At 39.5% G+C, this 22,702-nt stretch overlaps 3 protein-coding genes across 3 annotated transcripts in view; 2 read left to right on the top strand and 1 right to left on the bottom strand.

Annotated features, from left to right (window-relative positions):
• The window catches only part of LOC134816424 (dynein beta chain, ciliary-like), a 49,522-nt gene that overhangs the window by 1,699 nt on the left and 25,121 nt on the right, over positions 1-22,702 (bottom strand). The window contains exons 28-64 of the mRNA XM_063825260.1: positions 20,797-20,986; positions 20,520-20,643; positions 20,201-20,330; positions 19,859-19,980; positions 19,376-19,516; positions 19,069-19,217; positions 18,742-18,903; positions 18,293-18,515; positions 17,901-18,159; positions 17,306-17,409; positions 16,855-17,103; positions 16,544-16,708; positions 16,130-16,252; positions 15,788-15,939; positions 15,542-15,668; positions 15,121-15,314; positions 14,752-14,922; positions 14,348-14,453; positions 13,943-14,089; positions 13,630-13,705; positions 11,375-11,499; positions 11,050-11,182; positions 10,793-10,899; positions 10,497-10,702; positions 10,219-10,385; positions 9,933-10,053; positions 9,696-9,796; positions 6,110-6,270; positions 5,707-5,881; positions 4,102-4,336; positions 3,818-3,932; positions 3,505-3,692; positions 1,234-1,424; positions 921-1,078; positions 667-776; positions 349-482; positions 18-199 (exon numbers count right to left, since the gene is read on the bottom strand). Coding sequence (XP_063681330.1) covers positions 18-199; positions 349-482; positions 667-776; positions 921-1,078; positions 1,234-1,424; positions 3,505-3,692; positions 3,818-3,932; positions 4,102-4,336; positions 5,707-5,881; positions 6,110-6,270; positions 9,696-9,796; positions 9,933-10,053; positions 10,219-10,385; positions 10,497-10,702; positions 10,793-10,899; positions 11,050-11,182; positions 11,375-11,499; positions 13,630-13,705; positions 13,943-14,089; positions 14,348-14,453; positions 14,752-14,922; positions 15,121-15,314; positions 15,542-15,668; positions 15,788-15,939; positions 16,130-16,252; positions 16,544-16,708; positions 16,855-17,103; positions 17,306-17,409; positions 17,901-18,159; positions 18,293-18,515; positions 18,742-18,903; positions 19,069-19,217; positions 19,376-19,516; positions 19,859-19,980; positions 20,201-20,330; positions 20,520-20,643; positions 20,797-20,986 — 5,723 coding nt within the window. The remainder of the gene's footprint in view (positions 1-17; positions 200-348; positions 483-666; positions 777-920; positions 1,079-1,233; positions 1,425-3,504; positions 3,693-3,817; positions 3,933-4,101; positions 4,337-5,706; positions 5,882-6,109; positions 6,271-9,695; positions 9,797-9,932; positions 10,054-10,218; positions 10,386-10,496; positions 10,703-10,792; positions 10,900-11,049; positions 11,183-11,374; positions 11,500-13,629; positions 13,706-13,942; positions 14,090-14,347; positions 14,454-14,751; positions 14,923-15,120; positions 15,315-15,541; positions 15,669-15,787; positions 15,940-16,129; positions 16,253-16,543; positions 16,709-16,854; positions 17,104-17,305; positions 17,410-17,900; positions 18,160-18,292; positions 18,516-18,741; positions 18,904-19,068; positions 19,218-19,375; positions 19,517-19,858; positions 19,981-20,200; positions 20,331-20,519; positions 20,644-20,796; positions 20,987-22,702) is intronic.
• LOC134816785 (synaptic vesicle 2-related protein-like) lies at positions 6,518-8,157 on the top strand. The gene is made up of 3 exons (XM_063825780.1): positions 6,518-6,661; positions 6,797-6,920; positions 7,140-8,157. The coding sequence occupies exons 1-3, from the start codon at positions 6,592-6,594 to the stop codon at positions 8,155-8,157; spliced, it is 1,212 nt and encodes a 403-aa protein (XP_063681850.1). The 5' UTR covers positions 6,518-6,591.
• LOC134817206 (uncharacterized) lies at positions 21,181-22,682 on the top strand. Its single transcript, XM_063826344.1, has 2 exons — positions 21,181-22,362; positions 22,520-22,682. Exons 1-2 carry the CDS (start codon positions 21,485-21,487, stop codon positions 22,662-22,664), a joined length of 1,023 nt encoding a protein of 340 aa, XP_063682414.1. The 5' UTR covers positions 21,181-21,484; the 3' UTR covers positions 22,665-22,682.

Raw genomic sequence — 22,702 nt, 5'->3', positions numbered from 1 at the left:
GGCGGGGGTTAACTTACGATAGCCAGTAGAGCAGTTTGTAACAGCTCCTTCACAAGGGGAGGAGTGAGGGTGAACTGGATAACAGGGGTGTAACTCAGCAAAGTCTGACTGATAGACTCCTCCGGCTCTGTTGTTGCGAGGTACAGTCTGAACTTTCTGTTGTACTGGAACTTTTGTCCTCCTAGCTTTATTGTCTCCACTGATTGAGGTGGTGACTGGTGAGTTGGGTCTTACAACCGATAATAATCACAATTACATTGCCAGTCAATGAAAAGAAAAATGAAATAAATTAATTTAAACAAGATAACTAATAAATTAGCAATATATTCGGTTTAGATCTAGACTAACCATCTCCATCAATATGGCGCCGCTGTTCAAAGAGAGGGTAGATGAGGGGAGGTATATCAGTTCCGATATTCAGAAGAACGGTCGGGAGCCCTAGTGAGATTGCTCTACCCAATGCTGCAATCGCACGTGACTCGCTGAGAACAACGATTATGAGACACGACATAACATGGGGTCTTAAGAAACATTGTTTCGGATTAGCGGGGGTTGGCACTTATAATTTATAAATTGTAAAATATCCAATAAATATTACGACACTATATTACAAGAAAGAGTTACGACGATTTATTGCAGGCTGATTGTTGAATCTGAACCTCTTACCTGTTACTCATATCGATAGTAACGAGTTTATTTGAACTCTCCCACTCTTGGATACGCTGGTATCCGATACCATCGGGGTCTATCAGAAGGGGAAACTTGGGAGCGTATTCCTGGAAAAGTGAGGAAATTAAGGAACCGTTTCTATCGTAATGCAAATACTAGCTAGTTTAACAGAGATTCATCTCAAAACATTAAACCACAATCAAAATTGATTACTATAAAAAAGATGAATATTTCAGATTTAATTTCCATACCCCATCAGAAGAGAACTGGGCCGAGACGATACCAAGAAGATGACCCTGGGTAGGACCATGTCCGACATCCCACCTCAACAGATCCTTAGACCCGGATATTAGGGTGAAGATTTCACTCAGTGATAGGTCCTCTGGCGAGGATACTTTCTTATCTTGTCCTGTAATAACCGTGGTTACTGTTTTTAAGGGTGATACTTAATATAAAAATCGTACTTTGAATTTCGATCATCGAGAAAGAGTATAAAAAAAGGAACCATATTCTTAAAATATTGCCGGACTTAACCGAATAAAGGCAGTACTGGCACGCATTTACCTATGTATCCAGGGAAGGTGGAAACAATCCTAGAAGTGAGATCCTCATCATTACTGAGCTTCACAGAAATGGAATGCTCGGAGAGACACGGTAACCACTTGTCCGGAGGTAACAGCAGTTGTTGAGAGTAGGGGTAGGATCCCATGTAGACGGAGGAGGCGGCCGCTATAGCTGCACTGCCCTCCAGGTGCCTGGTTGGGGAAGAGATGTTATGACTTATATATATACATATCACCGGAGACTCGCGGGCGGAACAAAATATTGCACGCGCACGCGCGTGCAATATTTCATATGTCCCCGAGGGCGCTAGCCCGAGGAGGACATATTTTCGTATAGCACGGAGGGCCCATAGGGCCCGAGTGCTATACGATTTTTCCGCCAACGGGTCGAGGTGATGTGGATTATATCCACCAGCGGGCGTATTACAGTTAATATATAATTTTATAAATAAACAATGGAGCTTGTATAAAAGTCAACTCTAGAAAAGGTCGCCACTAATTGTTGTAACCATGGTAACACGTCACGTGTTCAATGTAAGCCAATCATAAAGGGCTGTGTCGTATATAGGGGCTGGAGATGCACTGCATTCCTGGGCCGTGGGAATAATGAATGTAATGTCAGTGACGATGAATATCAATAATATAGGGGGATTATAGTGCTGATGTGTATTATGTAGTGTGTTATAATAACTTTGATATAAATCAAAGTATCATGTCATCTGCTCACGAGCTGCATGAGCAGCCCTACCGGACACAAAAATAAAATGTATATAATATAGTCAGTGTAATAAGGAATTTCACATGGAGACGATACAGAAACTGAAAATATTTTAGAGAACTCCGGGCTATATTGCTACTGGTCAAATTAAATGTCACTTGTTAGCGGGCTATATCATGGGCGGGCTGATACTTTGATTTATATCCACCAGCGTGCGCTTTTTCGCATAGCGGGCTCTCACCAGCCCGCTGTCAAAGGGCCCGATATCTCTACAGCCCGCTCATGATATAGCCCGCTAACAAGTGACATTTAATTTGACCAGTAGCAATATAGCCCGGAGTTCTCTAAAATATTTTCAGTTTCTGTATCATCTCCATGTGAAATTCCTTATTACACTGACTATATATAATACATTTTATTTTTTTATCCGGTAGGGCTGCTCATGCAGCTCGTGAGCAGATGACATGATACTTTGATTTATATCAAAGTTATTATAACACACTACATATAATACACATCAGCACTATTATAATCCCCCTATATTATTGATATTCATCGTCACTGACATGACATTCATTATTCCCACGGCCCAGGAATGCAGTGCATCTCCAGCCCCTATATACGACATGACAGCCCTTTATGATTGGCTTACATTGAACACTTGACGTGTTACCATGGTTACAACAATTAGTGGCGACCTTTTCTAGAGTTGACTTTTATACAAGCTCCATTGTTTATTTATAAAATTATATATTAACTGTAATACGCCCGCTGGTGGATATAATCCACATCACCTCGACCCGCGGGCGGAAAAATCGTATAGCACTCGGGCCCGATGGGCCCTCCGTGCTATACGAAAATATGTCCTCCTCGGGCTAGCGCCCTCGGGGACATATGAAATATTGCACGCGCGTGCGCGTGCAATATTTTGTTCCGCCCGCGAGTCTCCGGTGATATGTATATATATCAAAGTTATTATAACACACTACACAATACACATCAGCACTATAATCCCCCTATATTATTGATATTCATCGTCACTGACATTACATTCATTATTCCCACGGCCCAGGAATGCAGTGCATCTCCAGCCCCTATATACGACACAGCCCTTTATGATTGGCTTACATTGAACACGTGACGTGTTACCATGGTTACAACAATTAGTGGCGACCTTTTCTAGAGTTGACTTTTATACAAGCTCCATTGTTTATTTATAAAATTATATATTAACTGTAATACGCCCGCTGGTGGATATAATCCACATCACCTCGACCCGCGGGCGGAAAAATCGTATAGCACTCGGGCCCTATGGGCCCTCCGTGCTATACGAAAATATGTCCTCCTCGGGCTAGCGCCCTCGGGGACATATGAAATATTGCACGCGCGTGCGCGTGCAATATTTTGTTCCGCCCGCGAGTCTCCGGTGATATGTATATATATATTTGCAATTCTATCAGCTGGTTTTTTTGCCTATGGACAATTAAATAGAGGTAAAATTGTCGTCACTATGTTTAATGCTAACAAAAGAAATGCGGTATTCGTAAAACTAACTCTTTGAGGAGAGGAATGCTGGCTAGTTCGTTACTCCACGTTTTCTCCATGTTCTTGAGAGCGTCAGTAAATGAGACAGCAGCAGCCAGACTTCCTCTCATTTGGATAGTCTGACTGTTTTGGTGGTCCTTGTCTATTGTTGCTTGCTCGTATGAGCCTTGTAAACCGTCCAGCCTTTCTTGGAGAACCTAGTAAAGTTTGGCCGGTTTAAATTTAGAAAGATAGGTTTAGGAGCCTGAAGATGGTGATATATTATGACGAGATGATATTTTATTTTCAAAGGTTTAAAAACGCTTCCAGAAGAAATTCTCACATTTATTTTGGATTCCATGACAGCTAGCTTCTGCCTCGCAATATCAAGAGCCTGTGTAGCCTTATCAACTCTAACAATGGCTGGCTGCACTTTGTTCAGAAGATGGACATGGTACCTGAAATATGGTTAATATTAATGAAAGTCACGTGATCAAATATCGATTTCCAGAATCAATGCCAAATTTGAAAATATAGCAATACTAGAAGTACTCCTACCGAAACAAATTAAAAAGAAGAGACTGTTCGGTCTATGATAAAAGTATAACCTCACGATAAAAGACTAACTTGACAACTGCAACAACCCAAAGACTGAGTATAGGAACACAGCTGATGGAATGATCCTTGGCTTGGTACTCCGGGCTGAAAGCATGACTTCCCAGCAGTTGCGTCACACTCTCCAGGGCCTTGTCAGGGAGGGGGTTCTCGTCGAAACCGTGGAGCAGCTCTATAAGACGGTCTATACCGGCTAGTAGTCTCTTCCCTCCTTTGTTCCAAGTTAGGTCAGCCATAGGCGATTTTACTGGGGAGAGTAAAACGGAGTCAGAATATAATGTCTATCCTGGATATCTTATTAACATTTATCTTGCGATTGCAACACATTAAAGATGCCACGAATACAGCCATGATCGATTAATAACTTAAATATCTCCACTTTTGGCCTATTTGACGGCCACTTATATTTTTCATTACCGCACCGGATTTTCCCCCGGTTTCTTCTCCTCCGGGCTAAATGAAACTTGTGACCAGACGTGACACGACAGGGAGTACGATTATAAAATAATCGCACTGTTTTGAGAAACACCAAAAACATAGTTGGTGCGATTAAAAAACTAATCGCACTGATCTTCTGAAGGTCTGAATATCGTGTTCCGCAATTTGCTGCTCATACGCTAAGTTTACATTAGTTGAACGAGTGTAATAATATAATGTCAATAAAAAGTCACGTGTGAGTCACAAGATCGAATAAACTTGACAGATGCAGGCACGTGCCAACGTATTCACTACTCTGAGAGTTGAGGTATCTGGTAAATTGTGGAAACTCCTAAAATGCATCTATGGCTTGGTTGATGGCCCAAGAATGTGGTATGTCGAAATGAGAGATACCCTAGGCCTAGTAGAGCTTTGTGTAGCAGTGTCAGTGTACGATGAATCCTTTTTCTTTTTACAGAGAAATGATAAGCCGTGTGGGATCATAGTGATCCATGTTGATGATCTTATATTTGGAGGACTGGAAATATTCATCAGAGAGGTCATTGATGCCTTAAAAATTAAATTCAAGCTCAGTATGGAAGTCGATACATCCTTTATATACAGTGGTCTCGAATCTCGATCTCAGTCAAAGTTACAGAATACAGGGCAATCAAAATAATAGAAAATCAAACAATTCATTCACATTCACCTATGAGGCTTAGTGTGATCAGTCATATCATGAGGTGTATTCTGCACACATAATACACATGATAATACATAACTTGTTATTATTTATCTTGCCATTGCATAGATTTTCATATTTCGATGTTGTATAGATGCTGTCCACGATTACAGTCATGATTGATTAATAACTTAAATAATGTAACCATATAGTTATAAATTAGTCGTTGTATTTATAATTTGAATCTGTTATAGAATAATATTTGGACATATCTTTTAGGAGATCTTAGTTATTAACCTTAGAAAGTATTGCACATTTCTCCATTTATTATTTGTACATTTGTCAACAGTCATACCAGCTAGCAGATATAAGTTATAACTAACATAATTAACATAATTAACATAATTAACATAAATAACATAATTAACATAATTAACATAATTAACATAATTAACATAATTAACATAATTAACATAATTAACATAATTAACATAATCAACGAATAGGTCACTACTCACATAACATGATAACGGCGACAATAATATCCTCAATATGCGAGTCCGGTTTATTGATGGATCTCAGCTCTGTCAAGCTGATAGAGGTCAGCTGACCCAGAGTATCTTTTATTGTCAGCTTTATGTTCTTCGAGTCAGATTCGAATCTCTTCCGCTGTATCTCCAGTTGAGGAAGAGCCTGTAAGAATAATAATCTTGATCTTCAGCGTTAGAGGAAGATTATGGTCAGAAGTTTCTATTAAAAATAGCAAACCCTGTATTAAATAACTATTTAAGCTTTTAAAAAATTATTTTAACTATTTAAGCTTTTTGAGCCCTTATGATCGAAGGGTAAAAACGTTGAAATTCTACAATATATTGTCTTTTCATTCCTAGACTAGATAAACTGAAAACCTGGCTAGGTTACCTGTTGGATTTGGGCAACTTTATCCTGCTGCTGTTTCAGCATTAGTTTGTGTGCCTCTATGATAGCAGTATCTCGACCCAGCTGTACAAGAATGTTGTTTACTCCAGCGTCCTTCTCTATCAGAACTGTGGCTTCTCGTGCCAGCCTGGCCTCTAGCACTTCTGAAACAGTTGAAATTAGCCTTTTTAATTGCTAGAGTTATAAAGCCTAACGGAGTTGAGAAGTTAAACTTTAGCACCTCTTGCACTCAGGTCCGATCAAATTGACGTGATGAAGTTTTTGTATCATTTGAGTGGGATAAAACATTCAAAAAGTTGCTCGAGATCGATGTTAATTTTAATCTTTGTATCCTGATTTTCTATTAGAATTCTGAAGCAAATATTTTACTATTTATTTCGAACAAGATGGTTAATCCAGATCTCGAACCTGAAATTAGACATGAAACTGGTTCTTTAATCAAACCAGTAAAACTGTGGACAAGAATGGATAAGCTTTTGTTAATATTTGGTGTCGTCATTAACCTTGGAGATGGAATGGAAATCTATTTGCCTGGTTCGTCCAATTAAAGAATTCCCAGATCATTTGGTGCTTTCTAGAAAAAAGTCAAATTTCTTTCATTAAAAAACTTTTAAAACTTGAACCCAACAACATATCATCAGAAACTAGAAATCACCATTTTTAATCCAGGAGTGATAACACAACAAGTTTCGTGCGAAATTGAACTTTCTCCATGGAAGGAAGCAATACTGGACTGCATACAGTACTCCACTTTAGCAGTTGCTGTCGCCTTCTCAGGAATATTGGCTCACAGGTTTGCTATCTTAAGAAATTAATTTATCGATCTAGCTGACATACAAACCGGAAAAACATTAATATTTATTTTCGGAGAGTTAAAGCTTACTGGGCGGCGCTCAGCCTGTCATTCCGCCGAATCTCTATTAAGTTTATGAACATAATAGCTTGGAGTCCCCAGATAAGTTAAAGCTTACTTCAGTGCTTCGTTTTCCAACACAAATTTAATCTTTTGCAGGTTTGGGTGTAGAGTTTTGACTCTGTTTTCCCTCTATTTGAGCGCTATCAGCACAGTTGCCTGTGCTATAGTAGCTAACTACACCACACTTCTCATTTCTAGAGCCCTTATCGGGTTTTCTCTTGGACTCAATTTTTCCGTCCATAGCGTCTTGATTGCTGAGCTGATCTCTAGTAAGAAAGTTCTTGACGAGATGGTGATGGCATTGTTCATAACGTACAGTGTCGGAGGAATGTGGTCGGCGATTCTGGGATACCTGCTGTTAGATGTGGTAGGATGGAGGATTTTCATTCTTCTGACATCATTACCTTTCTTCATACCACCCATTTTCATGCTCCACTTTAGTTCCGCGTTGACATCAGGACAGAAAACGGGACAAACTGTGAATGAGCAAAACCAAAAGGAGGAGAAGGAAACGGTGTCTGCGACTGTTCCAAATTTTGTTGCCAGAACTACAAAACTAGGGTTGTTCGGCTTTGTGGTCTTCTTCCAGGGCTGGCTCACTATTCTTCTCGTACCCACTTTAATCCAGGCCTTCAAGACCAAGGAAGCCGAACCAAACAGTGACTGCTCAGTGACTGTGACTCAAGGAAAGGAACTCCTGCTACTGGCCCTCGTCACATTTGCAGCTATCCTCGGACGGTTATTCATGCACTTCACGAGGAAGAAATTCAATTTTCGCAAATTTCAAGTGATAGTTGCCATACTGAACGTGGCGAGTTTTGGAGGCATGCTTGCACAGGATCATCTTGCAGTAGTTGTAACAACCAACTTCATCGTCAAGTTCTTGTATGGGGTCACTGGTATGGCCAAAGGTTACATTCTCTACGACATAGATTACTTCGGAGCGGAGATGTTTGCTCTTGGCTCCAGTGTTTCGCTTGCTATGAACTTGGTTGGAGGTGCAGTTGGAACAGCTATGGTGGCCTTTGCACCGCTACCTTCTGTTATTATCACTGCGTTAGTGCTCAGTGCTCTGCAGATTCTGGTGGTTCTCTCAATGACAGAAGTTCAGTAGATTTCAGAAGAGGGATATACAAATATACGATGCATCTTTCATTAACTCGGGGAGATCGGAAGACCCCTAGTTGGGAAAACATTCTCGGCAGTATCGAGATAGCCCGACCACGGTCCGCGGACCACTGTCCGCGGACCACTGTCTGCGGACCACTGTCTACCAGATCATATTACTGTATAATAACAGTATCCCCTGAATCAAGCAGGGTTCACATCATCCCCTGAGTCAAGCAGGGTTCACATCATCGCACGCGAATTCCAATCAGCGGTGGTGTCAAGGCTTATTAAACGATTAAGCAACCTTACGAGATCAGTTCACATCATGCAATATATAAAGAATAACTATTATCAGACTGCATCAATCATTTCTAGTCGTAACTAATTGCATCCAAAATACCATACATACCATTCATATGATCTGGTAACCAATCAACTATTCACAAACACCTGTTGCTTGATTCAGGGGATACTGTTATTATACAGTAATATGATCTGGTAGACAGTGGTCCGCAGACAGTGGTCCGCGGACAGTGGTCCGCGGACCGTGGTCGGGCTATCTCGATACTGCCACATTCTCAACAAACCTTCGAAAGGTGCCGAACCCCGCGAACTTTTTAAACCATTTACTGAACTTTTACCGAACTGTTAACAGTTAAAGTAAATATATCAAATAACTTATTGTGGGCCGACCCGATAACAGAAGCTCAGTAGATAGCTATAGGTTATATTATGTTAAGAAAAGGAAATAACAAAGGGATTTTTGATAAACCTGGAAGCTCTTCCTCAAATCGCTGTTTGGTCAGGACAAGATTTTACATTCATGAATAATGAATATGCCTCTCTATATTATGCGGAAAACACAAAAAAAGCACGGAAATTATGAACTGCGTCAAGCCAAAAACCGTTTTTCGTCCATATTTCCGAAAAAAAAGCATTTAAAGATAATAGATACATATATTATATGTTGCTTCATAAGTGGTATATAAATATGGCTATTAGGCACATTTTGGTGTTTCAAAATAGTCTCTACGATCTTCCTTGGCTAAAATACAAAAATTCAAGTGATCGCGAAACTCTAGAAAAGGGAGTGGCCCAAAACACCATTATTACATTTAAAAGTAAAGAGTGAAATAAAGGCGAAATATTTTAAGCATCTAGAAAGGTGATAACAGTCGAGAAATCGATTTTAACCCAAAAAGCAAGTGAGTTCCCCTTTCGTCTCGGAGTATTTCCATGTACATATTTTGAAATTGTTTGTCCATTTTTGTCCAACCTATTTTTGTCCACTTTAAAAATATAGGGTGCCACATGGACAAAAATGGACAAAAAAATGATCCCCTCCCCTATATAACCACTATGATTTGCGTATACGCTCTCGCTTTACTTACAATGTTTTATTTTACGATCGAACCTTACTGTACGGAAAGTGTCATATTTTTAATAAAAATGAATCCATATCAACTAGTTGTTTCGGTATTATATTTTTCAGCACAATAGGAATTTACAGTTGATTTGTACAGATTAAAACAAATTTCCCACCTGCATGAGATGACACTTTTCTAATACAAGACAAGCTCTGTTCCAAGTGTTTCCGCTTAGCTTTCACTATTACCCCCTGTTTAAGAAATATGTCCACGAACCTGCACAGTTACATTATAAGTATTTCGTGAGAATGAAATTACAGATGCCACAAACAGGGCAGATAATTCAAATTCCGCAGAGGAAAAAACGATATAACAAACTACGAATAGTACAAATAGAGGCCATATGACAAACTTTTTGACGAAGTTCTCAAAATCGGTGTTGTTGAAGTTTCCGGAAGGAGATGTTGCTTTGTGAATGTTTGTCAGAAGATGGCCTAGATTATTAATTTCCTTTTCCGTTTGACCTTCTATACCTGTAGAAGTATCACATTAAATAATTCAGGGAGAATTTAATCTAAAGAGCAGGAAGTTTTTAATTTTCAGAACGATTGGTCGCTAAATTTTTGAGCTGAATTAAATCAGAAACATAAGAAATTTCAAACTGTTATAAGAAACAATTTCATAAAATCAGGACGAACCCTCAAGATGATATTTGGAGACATGGAGCAGTTGTACGCTATCCCAGTGTGGTAACCACATGACATTGATACAGTTCAACATGGATGGATACCGGGACGACCATTCCCAAAGCTGGCAGTTGTTTGTTGAAGTCGTCATTACTACTCTTAGATTCTCTTGTACGTTCCTGAAATAGGTAAGTTTGACAATTTTCATTCGACCTTAAAAATGTTAACTTCAATAAAGTTATAATTATGCTATGATGAATTTCTAGAAATTACGATGTCCTTAAACTTACTTCAAGAAGAATTGAAAAGCGATCTCGTGGTTGAAACTAATCCCAGCTTGAGTGAGATCAGATCTGAGGGAATTGCCGATGTTGACCTGCTCCTCCGCCGAGAAGAGCCCAGCGACAGAACAGGACGAAACATACTCGCTAACGTGCACTAGAAACTCAGGATCCGCCGCCTCGTGTTCTTGAAGCAGAAACATGATCTTTTTGCCCTGCGACAAGAAGGATAGTTATGGAAAATGAAGATTAATTTGCAAGTAAACCGGCATAGAAGTGGAAGTTGAAAGATTGAATGTTGATACCTTGACTCCTGCTTCGACTATGGCACTGGTGAAGTCAGCACAAAAATCAGCAAGGGAATAGTTTGATGGATTCTCAGGAGAGTAGGAAGGGGAAACCACGGCAGCACCTGGGAGAGTTGGGTTTAGTTTTGATAGCTTGGGCCTTGGATATCGCTCGATTATTAATTGAATATAGAGTATTTTTAACCAAGTAATATTATAACTTAAATTGTTGCAAAATTACGAAAAAGTACGTCAGACAGTTTTATATAACATACCGAGAATGCTGGCAGCGATTGCAGCAACCTTGTTGGCAACATCCGCGCAGCCATCAGCAACAAGGAGCACGTGTCCTATGTCGTGAGGGTTTTGCAACACATGCAACACGCGCGATACCAGCGAAATCGTGCTCTGGAGATAATGTGATAATAAAAAGATACCAATTATAGTAACTGTAAATAAGTCTAAAAGTTTAAGTAAATGTCCTGGTTCGAAGTGCAAAACCTAATAAGGCGATCCTGGTCCTGAAAATTATAATTTATTTTCAAGAGGACACAGCAAATGCATGTCATGATAATGATAAAGATCAGTTCAACCATTTACCTCGTAAAGTTCGATGTTGATGGAGCCGAAGTGTTTGACAAACTCAGATATGTTGTGCTGCATCCTGATGACGACGGAGGCAGAGTCCGGCATAGCCCGGTACTCTTTTAGTGCACCTTCACTACCTGCAGAATCTTGACCGTTATCTTTAAACATGTGCTTTCAAATGTCACAGATCGGGTGTTGATGTATATAATGTATCTAGTGTATATAATGTATCTAGTGTATATAATGTATCTAGTGTATATAATGTATATAATGTATCTAGTGTATATAATGTATCTAGTGTATATAATGTATCTAGTGTATATAATGTATCTAGTGTATATAATGTATATAATGTATCTAGTGTATATAATGTATCTAGTGTATATAATGTATATAATGTATATAATGTATATAATGTATCTAGTGTATATAATGTATCTAATGTATATAATGTATCTAGTGTATATAATGTATCTAGTGTATATAATGTATCTAGTGTATATAATGTATCTAGTGTATATAATGTATATAATGTATCTAGTGTATATAATGTATCTAGTGTATATAATGTATATAATGTATCTAGTGTATATAATGTATCTAGTGTATATAATGTATCTAATGTATATAATGTATCTAGTGTATATAATTTTTGATTTGTTTGGAGAGGCGAATCATACACAGTTTAGGCTCTTGAAATCTTCGAATTAAAAATCATCTTGAGAGAACCTCCTGAATAGAAATAAGTTAGGCTCATATATAGGTAGAAACAAAACAGACTTAAAAACAAGAATCCCAAAAAATTTTTTGTATGTATGGAAAAAAATCTTTTATTTTAATTTAAATAAAATTAACGGGACACCAATCATAATAAAACATAAATACTGACAAAAATTACGGAAGGCAAATAAATTACACAACAAAAATAACTAAACTTATCATCTTATAACTTTTATTCTATTAATCCCCAAAATATTAGTTCTGAATATAGAAATTAATCGATGCTCTTCTCTATCAAGTTCTATTGCTGGACACTTCTTGACAAATGCAACTTTAAAATTAATAAGACTCATAAATTCCGGGTGTTCATTAAAGCAATGCTGCGATAAAGCTGATTTAGTATAAGACTTATCAGCATCTAATTTAAATTTACTCCTGTGCCCATTAAAACGTTGTCTCACTTCAGTGGTTGTCTGACCAAAATAGGTGCTCTCTCCTAAATTACTACCTGTACAAATACTACACTGGGCAACATATATTACATTTTTGTCTCTACAGCTCAAACTCATGTCCAGGATAACTTCTTTTCCATTGACCATTACTTTCTTTCCACTCTCAAATAATAGGGGACAAGTTCCACATTTCTTACCACCACATGATTGAGAGGATGCTGTACGAAATTGGTGTTGGGCAAATCCTCGGCTAAGAGATCTATTCTTTATGACATAGTCATTAATTGCCTCGTGTTTCTTCAGGGCAAAGATAATTCGTACATCACCTATCAATCTCTCTATATCCTCTTTCATGTCATGTACTACGGATTTAAGACTTTTCACCTCTTTGAAGTACTTTGTCGTGAACACCAAGGAACTTGCACTCTTTTCCTTCTTAGGGGCTATTCTGTGTGCTGCACTAGCATTTCTCAAGGCTCTTTCTACTGCTAAAGGCTCCAATTCGTCCAATTTGTCTGCGTTGTGCCCACATCTAGAAAGGTCGGTCTTCAGATCTTCCAAGTCTTTGAGGCTGGTGTGTTCCTGAGAGTTCCTTTTGATGACTCTAAGCAGTTGGCTGAATGCCACCGAATCAAATACTTGGGGAGGGTGGAAGCTAGTAGTGTTCAAATACTGCCTAGCGTCAGTCTTCTTCCTATAGAGTGAGTACTGGATCTGGCCTTCTTCATCTAGGTACAGTTGGACATCAAGATAGTTCACAGTTGTATCAATCTGGGCGTCAGTGTATATAATGTATCGTCAGTGTATATAATGTATCGTCAGTGTATATAATGTATCTAGTGTATATAATGTATCTAGTGTATATAATGTATCTAGTGTATATAATGTATATAATGTATCTAGTGAAGTTGTTTTTGAATACATTGATTATGTATTCATCTATATATTTCTACAGCGTGGTTTTAGTTTTGCTCATCCTGGAATAAAATTTCGATCATAAACAAAAATATTCCGTGAAAGGGCCAATCCCCGTCAACCTATTCTCATTAAAAAACAAATTTATTTTGTCGTGATTCATATGAAGATAAAATGTACCCTCGTATCCGTGGTAAGCGTCCGATCCCACAATACTGCTGAATAACGGTTGTTCAACTGCTGTACACACCGACACCTGAATTTTATGAAATTGTTGTTATCTACCAAGATTTTGTACCCTTATTTTCTCGGGTTACCAGTAATCATCATGAAAATCTTTCAAACTTACTTCAACAAATTATTCAATGAACACTGAAATTATTCAAAAAAAAAAACGAAGCTAAACTTACTTCAACAAATTATTCAATGAACACTGAAATTATTGAATGAAAACGAAGCTGAACTTGGGGGGGGCCCCCCCCCCTGAACTTACGTAGTCATCCTTGGAGAAGTGTTTCTTGGCGGACATGGCGAAGGTCTGCTGGAATCTCTCCTTGTCGACTGTGTTTATCATCCTGTAACTGTACCCACACGACATCTCGTGACTCCACAACAGGAGCAGGTCCTTCGCTGTGTTGTCCTGACAACCAGAGATCAGAAAAATACAGAGAGATTGGATAGATAATAGATAGAGATGATACAGATTACAGATTGTACCTAGAATAGAAACACCCCCTATAATCTATATTCAATTGAAAACATTCCTACGACGAAAGAGCCTGGAATATCTACGGTCGTACAAGAATTATCGGAGGAATAATAAAATAATTGTTCATAAATCAAGAAAATAAATGTCTGAACTAAATCATAGACACAATTGCTTAAAGTTCACATGTACCTTAGGTTTGAGAGAAACAAGGAGGTTTCTGAAGATGTTTGATATAGTTCGGAGACTAAACCGATAGTGACATCTTTCTTTAGTTGGCAGGTACATCGTTCTCAATCTGAGAAGATTGTGAAATTATAATGATTTAACTTTAAGCCAAAAAAAGTTTGCATCATCTCAATTCCCGATCCTAGAATGTACGTTATCGTATCAAAATATTGGATCCTAAGCCGTAATATAAGCGAAGATTTAAGATTCAAATGTCAAGACCGGCGGCACGAGGCAGTTATCGAATTTTTGTTTTCACTCCATTTTATTTCGCTATTTCAACACTACGCCCGCTCTGATTTCCTGTGCTGCACTTCAATGGTGATCCAATTTATTTTAATTATGTAATTATGCAATTATTTAATCACCTGTCCTGCACTTCAATGGTGATCCTAAGAATGCTATGGATAAGATCCTGCGTTATCTCCTCCTGAGAAAGCCTATCCTCTGACAGTTCTGAGAATTTGCTCGAGTTTATTGAGCAAGAGGATAGTTTAGACTTTGTGACTGCTGTGAAGATGTGCTCCAGTGCTCCTTTCCTGCCGGGGATGCCACGTTATACATTTGAAATTCACATGATATAATCACTGATTCGAAGAGCAGCAAATTAAGGGCGCTTTCTAATAATCAGAGCATCCTATACTCAATATTCTATAATTGTAACACCAGAAATTGTAACTAAAATGGACTTTCGGCATCAAAGGCCAAACAAAAACAGAGCGAAATCCGAAACTTACTCTGGGTAGTGGAGAACAAAAGCGGCGAAATGTCTGGTAAATCTGGTGGATAGTTTGTGGTTCATTCCACAGGTGACGTTGTAGACGGTGTTGCGGAGGTGGTTCAGGGACATGGTGGACTTGTTGAATATGAAGGTGTGGTCTATGTGCTGTCGGATTGTTTCACTCACCGTCATCTGCCCATCTCCTTCCACCTGGGTAGAGATTTTAGGGTAGTATTGATAACAAGTCATAATTACATAATTACATAATTACATAATTAAAATAAAGTGGTTCAAGTTGCTAACCTTAATGTGTTTGATATCAGTAGTCAATAACTACACAGGGTTTTTGTAATGAAAATGAAATGATGGCGTCTAGACTTGAGACCAGCTCGCAGTACACATAAACGATCACTCAAGCAAATCTAATGATAATCTACCTTGGCCATGTTGAGGTTGTCGATAAAACATATAAGGTATCGAGAGTTTTTGGGATCGTAATAGTTAGCTGCTTTCCACTCCATGTGCTCATGTAACCGGTTACTAAGCACGTAACCATCGGTGAAACTGAGGTTGTTTTTAGCTTTAGATTGGTTAAATTAGTTGTAGAATGTCGAATATTGAATTTTGTATCTACCTCAAATAGTGTTCAGTTCTAGGGATTAAAATGTCAAGAGCGAACTTACTTATCACAATTGAGGGTGACTTGAAGGCCCTCTAAAGCCTGACTGTTCCTTAGCTTCTCCCTCATGAGAAGTGTTTTACCCACTCCCATCTCGCCCACCAACAACACGGGCCGTTGTACGTTCGTGCACATATTCATTACGCTTATACACCTCTGTGGAAGAAGGGCGTTTTTGTTAAGGAAAAATTCGACAAAGATTTCATCATGAAGTCACATGAATATTGAATATGTACAAGACAAATCCTTCAGACTCATAAGTATTCAGAAAAACACGAATACCATTTACCAAATACTATCAAGAATCCAAAAGTATTCAGCTTTAAGTTCAGTCTTTGCAACCAACCTTCATGCGATGTGTATGGACGAAGGGAATACCAGTGTTGACCTCGTTAGAAAGACCAGCAGTAGGAGAGGTCGGGCTTTCAGGGAGTAGCACACAGCTCTCTCCCAACGTACAGTCCCAGATCTGAAATAGAGGTATGAACTGGCATGGGGGGGGGGGGGGGGGGGGGGGGTTGGAGGGAGCCGAGTGGTTCAATTTTTCAAAATTAATTATCAGTAGCTTTTAGCTTTATTTCCATCAACTGCAAGTTTTAGCGGAGAACTGATCCGTCTCATAAAAAGTGATGGTGCTATAAGTAATTTAAACTATAATTCAGTTTTAGTTTAACGATTTAATTGATGTAATCAGTAGTCATAGTATTATTATGATTTTCTACTCCAAGAGGTGTTCCCAGTTAAATGTGCATTAACTAACTGTAGAACTGTTGTTGGTTTGGGGGAAGGGCCACGTTTTCAGAACGAAATCGTTAAACTTGGTTTGCGAATCTGGCGTTAGGATTCCTCCGTATGCCCAGGAAGCTGCAAATACCACTAAGCTCTCCACCAAAGCTGTCTCAAGAGGGTTCGCTTGTAGTAAACTCTGAGGAAATGAGATTGTAATTGGATATATAAATTATCATCAACAGTAAAATGTTGTTATATATAAACCATTTCTTGTACACGGTTATTCTTAGACAAATTCAAGATACAATTTACAAAACACTGAATTATTAAACTCAGTATTACCGAGACTATGGCACAGAATGTCATGACCACACTTTCCAACGTCATCTCAACAGCTAGCTCCACTTTATGAGTCTTCACAAAGTTGGACATTGCACTCAGGACAGTGATGGCCGTGTTGACCAACTCCTCGGACTCGTGAAGGAACAGCTCCCGTTCCAGAACGCGGCACCACAGATCAGGGTCGGAGGCGATGACGAAGATGCCGGCTGTCGCACAGGTGGTCGGGGACAGACTCGACAAGTCTTCCATCTAAACAATGTTAAGGTTGTGATGAAATGTTTCCTGGTACTTGTGGGGCAGGGATAAATTTTATCAAGCCGGTCCTGATGAACATAACCGTATAAAGGTAACATATATAAGTCAATGATATCTAAAACTAAGCTGAAAACTATGAAAATAATCAAAATGGCGCGTCGTTACATCTTCTCGCTAGGTAGCTTAAGAAACTGACCTCCCATATAACCCGGACATTTGCCCCGGCTTTAACTCTTGCAGAGTTGGGGAGCAGGAGAGTATTGTCAGAGTGTAGAATGGTCGTTAGCGTGTCCAGCTGACCTAAAAATCGGGATAATTGTACCATTTGAATCATAACTATGAAGATTAATTTTAATTTGTTAACCCATAAGATACTCTGAGGTATGAAACCGCACATTTTATTTTACTGACAAGCTCCTAAAAATAATAAAAGAGCTCTTTCAATACCATTACGGAATAATCGCCCCTTGTCTATCTAAATTTATCGTGAAACAAGCACTGTGTAAGAAATCGATAAACTCAAGATAACGATATCAGTAAATCATTTAAGAAATATGACCGATTAAATATCGCGTGTCTAGTCAAGTGTGCTACTGTTCCCACGCCGAGGAGAGGGAAAGAGCCGCGCGCACGCATCCACTCACAGCTGATTGGCCGAAGAGTGGTCGCATGGGGCGGTTCTCTTACGTGATAGGTCGGACACTCAGACAATCAGAAAGTTCAGCTCGCCTACTTCGCCATTATTAAAAACAGGATGGCATGAGGTAAAAGTATCAATTTATGATAAGCACCTGTTGTAACCAGTCCGTCAAGGACGAGCCAGCAGTACCCTTCAGCTTCACTCATGGAACTGAACTGCTTTAGAAGCAGGGTGAACATGCCATCCTCCCACGAGGAGCTCTCAGAATAGCTGCCGAACAGATCCGCTGTTTTCAGAGCGTGTGTGACAACAGTCTCGGTGTTGACGGGAGTCCCCATTACACGGTGAGCTTGGCCGACGGTGTTGATGCAGGTGGTCTTACCGCAACCAGCCTCACCCACAACTATCACCTGGGAGTATGTGAATTCAGCAAGTAAATCAAGGGAGGGATTGTAGGGATTTGATGTCCAAAGATTGGTATCAAAGTCATAAATCACCATGGATTGAACAAGGAGTAACACAGTATGTTTTAGTTTTACTTACGATTTTTTGGGTGGATAGAAGCAGAGCGAGTTGGGAAAGCTTAGCTATCATGGGTACGGTCGGACAGATTCCATTCTCTTTTAGAACTGACACTAGGGCCTCTTTGGGGTCGACAAATATTGCAGTGTCTGATTTGTTGGGTGCCATCAGGTCACTGGTTGATTGTAGGGCAACTTGAAGCCTTGATTCTGTCATCGTCATATCTTCTTCGATAGACCTGTCGCTTTATCGATAATTTCAGTATTCGGGTGTCTTTATCACACTCAACAGTCAACATATTCCATTAATTACCGAGAAAAAAATACCAAAAAAATCATCATGTACACTGTACAGATTACAGAAGCTATTCACTGTCAGTATGCCATGTATGCGGAATCACTCATAAAACAGTATCCTTTGTACCAACAACAGGGCTTTATTGACAATGTTTCCAAAAAAGCTGAGAGTACCTGTTAAAGTTGACATCAGGATAGAATGTAGAGAAGAGGTGCTGAAGGAGAACCACATGATCCTCAGTAAGTCGAGGAGTCAGGATATCCCGGATTGCTAGCAGCAACACCTCTTCTTCTGCAGCTAGGGTGGGTATCTCGTCTTCTTTTACTACGTACTCCCTGGGTTTAGTAGGTGGGGGATCTACTCAAGATAATATCAAGCGTTCGTGAATTGAGTGGAGCTCAAGCGGAAAAGGCGGCAAATTAAAGTATTACGAATTTAAAGTTCCTGAAGATCCAACAATATATCAGGTAAGGCCGATTGTTTTATAGTTAAATACGAACCTTCTATCGGCTGCGTCAGTGAACCAGGCCTTAACATTGTTGAGCGAGTAAACAGAGGGCTGTACCAGCGCTTTGAAAGATTCTAGCAGTGAGACCAGCTTTGTAGCGAGACCTCCCGCATACACAAATCCGTGTGTCAAAAGAAGTGCCTGCAGCGGAACATGCATAGCGTGAACAAATGTAGCAGGTTAGCTATAATAGAAAAACAGGAAGATTTTAGCTTATGAATCGGAAATATGCTAAAAATGCTTAGAAACACAGTAACAAATACTTCTAGAAAAGCACACACCACATGGCACATTCTTACCTCGTAGATAGTGCGCTCCTCAGGTTGAGTAAGAGTGACAAGACGGAACACTCCTTGAGTTATGTCAGATAGGTTGATAGTAGGGGTGGGGAGGGAGGTACCGAAACATCTTCCGGTTAGCGTGAGAGGTACATCGTGGTCCTGCAGAACCAGATTTCAAATTAATTGGGAATTTTTAGAAATAAGTATTTGATAAAACACTTATTTAATAAAACAGTTATTTATTTTTACGGCGCAATCAAACAATATCAATGGTAAACAAATAAGCTATAATGTACAGAAATTTCAAAATACTCTGTATTGAACGAGATGAGACTCTCAACAGAGTTGCATTGTAGAAGTTAATTTTCAAAATCTATCGTCCCGGACGTTGTTTGTTTGTTTATAGGACCCGTCCCCAATCTCGTATCGGAAAATGACTAAACTCAGGTCTGAGTCCCGGACGTTAATGCGTATACAAAAAAAATCAGTTATAATACTAACCAGAACGTTGACATGGTCGTGTTTTTGACTGATAGCTGACATGATGTCCCGGACAGCGACCACTAGGAGGGACAACACCCCCGGTACCAGAGACGGCATTCCTTCTAAACACACGTGACAACCTGGCAGTGGGCAGGGGGTGAAATTGTGAAATTAGAAACATGTTACAAATGTTACATTTTCGCACTTATGTTCAAAGCTTACGATATTATTTTAAGTTTATCTTAAATTATTCATATTGTAATGAAAAAAGTTCTAACTCCTACAAAAATATTATATTTCAATCGAATATTTATCACACTGTGATGGTGCATTATCTGCAAAAGGTAAATAATCTCTCACCGGAGCTGGCCATGCCAAGACAGATGTCCCGGACAGACTCCAGACTGGTGCTGGCAGTAACACTGAACATGTAGAGGGTCTCTCCCAGACATCTGCTGATGTCACGTGTCAGCTCCGTCTTACCACTCCCCTGGTGTGATGTCTTTAATGGGTATTGTCCATATTTACACTTTTTTGTTTGAAATATTCCAGATTTTAATGAAATAGACACAAAAACTTGATGTGAGAAGATTATATTACACAGAACTGTGAAGTATTTTAAAACCACAGCTTGCGTTAGCAACACAGTACTTTAATCTTTGAATAAATAGCAACATACCCGATGACTGAGGAGGACGGTTCCGTTGTAAGCATGGCAGGCAGCAAAGAGTGCTAGTCTGGCTCGGTCAGTATCAGGAGTAGTGACTATCTTAGGACATGTGCCCTGATACTCGTACCCGTACCTGAACAAGTTTCCCGGTCAAATATTTGACATCCTTTAAAACGGACTGCAGTGAGGTAACAGCGAATATGGCTCCTACAAATTTTCAAATCCACGTGACATAAACTGAACAAGTGCTGGCCACTGAATAAAACTTTAGAGAAAATTTACTGACTTGTAAGATTTGTTCAGAACAGAAACAGTAAGCTGATTCTCCACCATGGCATAGCACAGTTGAGATTTGAGGGTGAATGAGTCGGGATTTGCTGGTTCTTCAATCAGCTTGTTAGTAAGGTTTCGTAGACCCAACAGACTCAGGATGAGGTTTCGTACTTTCTCCAGTTGGTGTGGTACCAGCTGGCATCCTGCGAACATACCAGATTAAAACTGGTAAAAACTTCAAGCTAATAATAAGGAAACAAATAAATGATTGATAAAAAAGGATTATTGATGAATTTATTATCTATATTATGTATGATATTGAATATCTCAGTGGTATCGCATTCTCAGAGCTCATATTAATATTTTAGAGCATCAGATGCAATGTACGTTCGAGGTTTAACTTTAGTTCTATTTCAAATTATTAAACCGTATCTAGATATTGGTTAAATAGGTCATTCAAAGTTCCATATTTCGACATTTATGGGGTTGGGTGTAAACGAGAGCGGTAACGTGAGTTAGTGCGGCCACTAAACCGCTGCAGCTCAGTTACAACGAGCTTAACACATACACGTGACGATATTATAATAATTATGGAAACAGGTGATGTTAGCCAGTACAATTATTTATAAACCAAAATACTTAGTAGCAACTAGCACCGAATCCTCCCCGCTTCACCCTGCTCCATATTTATCCCAGTTGAGATGCTGATTACAGCTGTTCTGCTACTCGTCTCGGTAGCCTCAGCTGACGACTGTCCACTAGGTCACTATCTAGCCTACCAGTCTGAAGTCTGCACACCTTGTCCTCAGGGCACGTTCAGCAACATCGTGAACCCTGTGGCCTGCAGAGCGTGTCCTAGAGACCAGTACAGCTCTGTTGAAGGAGCAGTGCAGTGCGTGTCATGTCCCAAAACTGCTTACACTCTGTCTGAAGGATCCAAATCTCAAGATGATTGTGTTGGGCCTGTCATGGAGATCTGCTCGAAAGTGGAGTTTGGAGGGGACTGTTATAAGTTCCATGATAACAGTTTAAAGGTACATATGGCGGTAAATTCGCTAAGGGTCATTCGAGGGGAGTTCAAGGTCTACGAAGACGTTGAGTTAATGGGATCTTCTAGTATTCTTAAGGAAGGCTTTGAAGCAAGGAATACGTCTGATATTTCCGCTATTGGTTCTTTTTCTGCCCTTACAAACGACGTCTTTTGTTACATGGAGAATGGAAAAACCTTCCGCGGAAACTTTGCAAAAGCCCAGTCAGGAGACTGCATTAACTGGAACATAACCTCTTTAGCACAGTTTGCCAAGCCCAACAACCTCTGTCGGAACCCCGACCCAACAGGCGCGCGAAACAAGCCCTTCTGTTATGTCTCCGAAACAAAGACTGAGACCTGCGAGGATATACCCGCGTGCGTGTGGGAGCAGGAATGTTACTTCGGATTAGGGCAGGATTACCGGGGCAAGGTCAGTGAAACTGTGGGAGGGAGCACCTGTCAGAACTGGAGCTCCAACTTCCCTCACGTCCACGGATATGATTCTGATGATTACAGTTGGGCTGGGATTGGGGATCACAATTATTGCAGGTCAGTTCTGTTTCAGTAAATAAGGAAACATTGCGTTTTAATCGTTTAGTTGAAAAGATTCGTTACTTTTATTTGTATCTTTCTAAATAAATATTCCCAATATATATTTCATTCGGCTGAAACGTATTTTACTTTTGAAACATGTTCTAATCCACAGGACCCCTGACAAAGGCGGGAGACCCTGGTGTTACACAAGTAGTGTGTTTACCAGGTGGGACTACTGCGATATTCCAATATGCAGACGAAATTGTAAAGTCCCAATATGCAGTGGGAAGGAGTTTCCTTTCTATAAGATTGCTTAATAGAATCATCTTTTTCAGTCAAAAATGTGTTTTGCTAC

This window comes from Bolinopsis microptera, chromosome 6, assembly GCF_026151205.1.
Source record: "Bolinopsis microptera isolate Bmic1 chromosome 6, MBARI_Bmic_1.0, whole genome shotgun sequence".
In the NCBI taxonomy this organism is placed as follows: domain Eukaryota; kingdom Metazoa; phylum Ctenophora; class Tentaculata; order Lobata; family Bolinopsidae; genus Bolinopsis; species Bolinopsis microptera.
The sequence above is the reverse complement of the archived record's forward strand: the minus strand, read 5'-3'. Positions and strand labels throughout refer to the sequence as shown.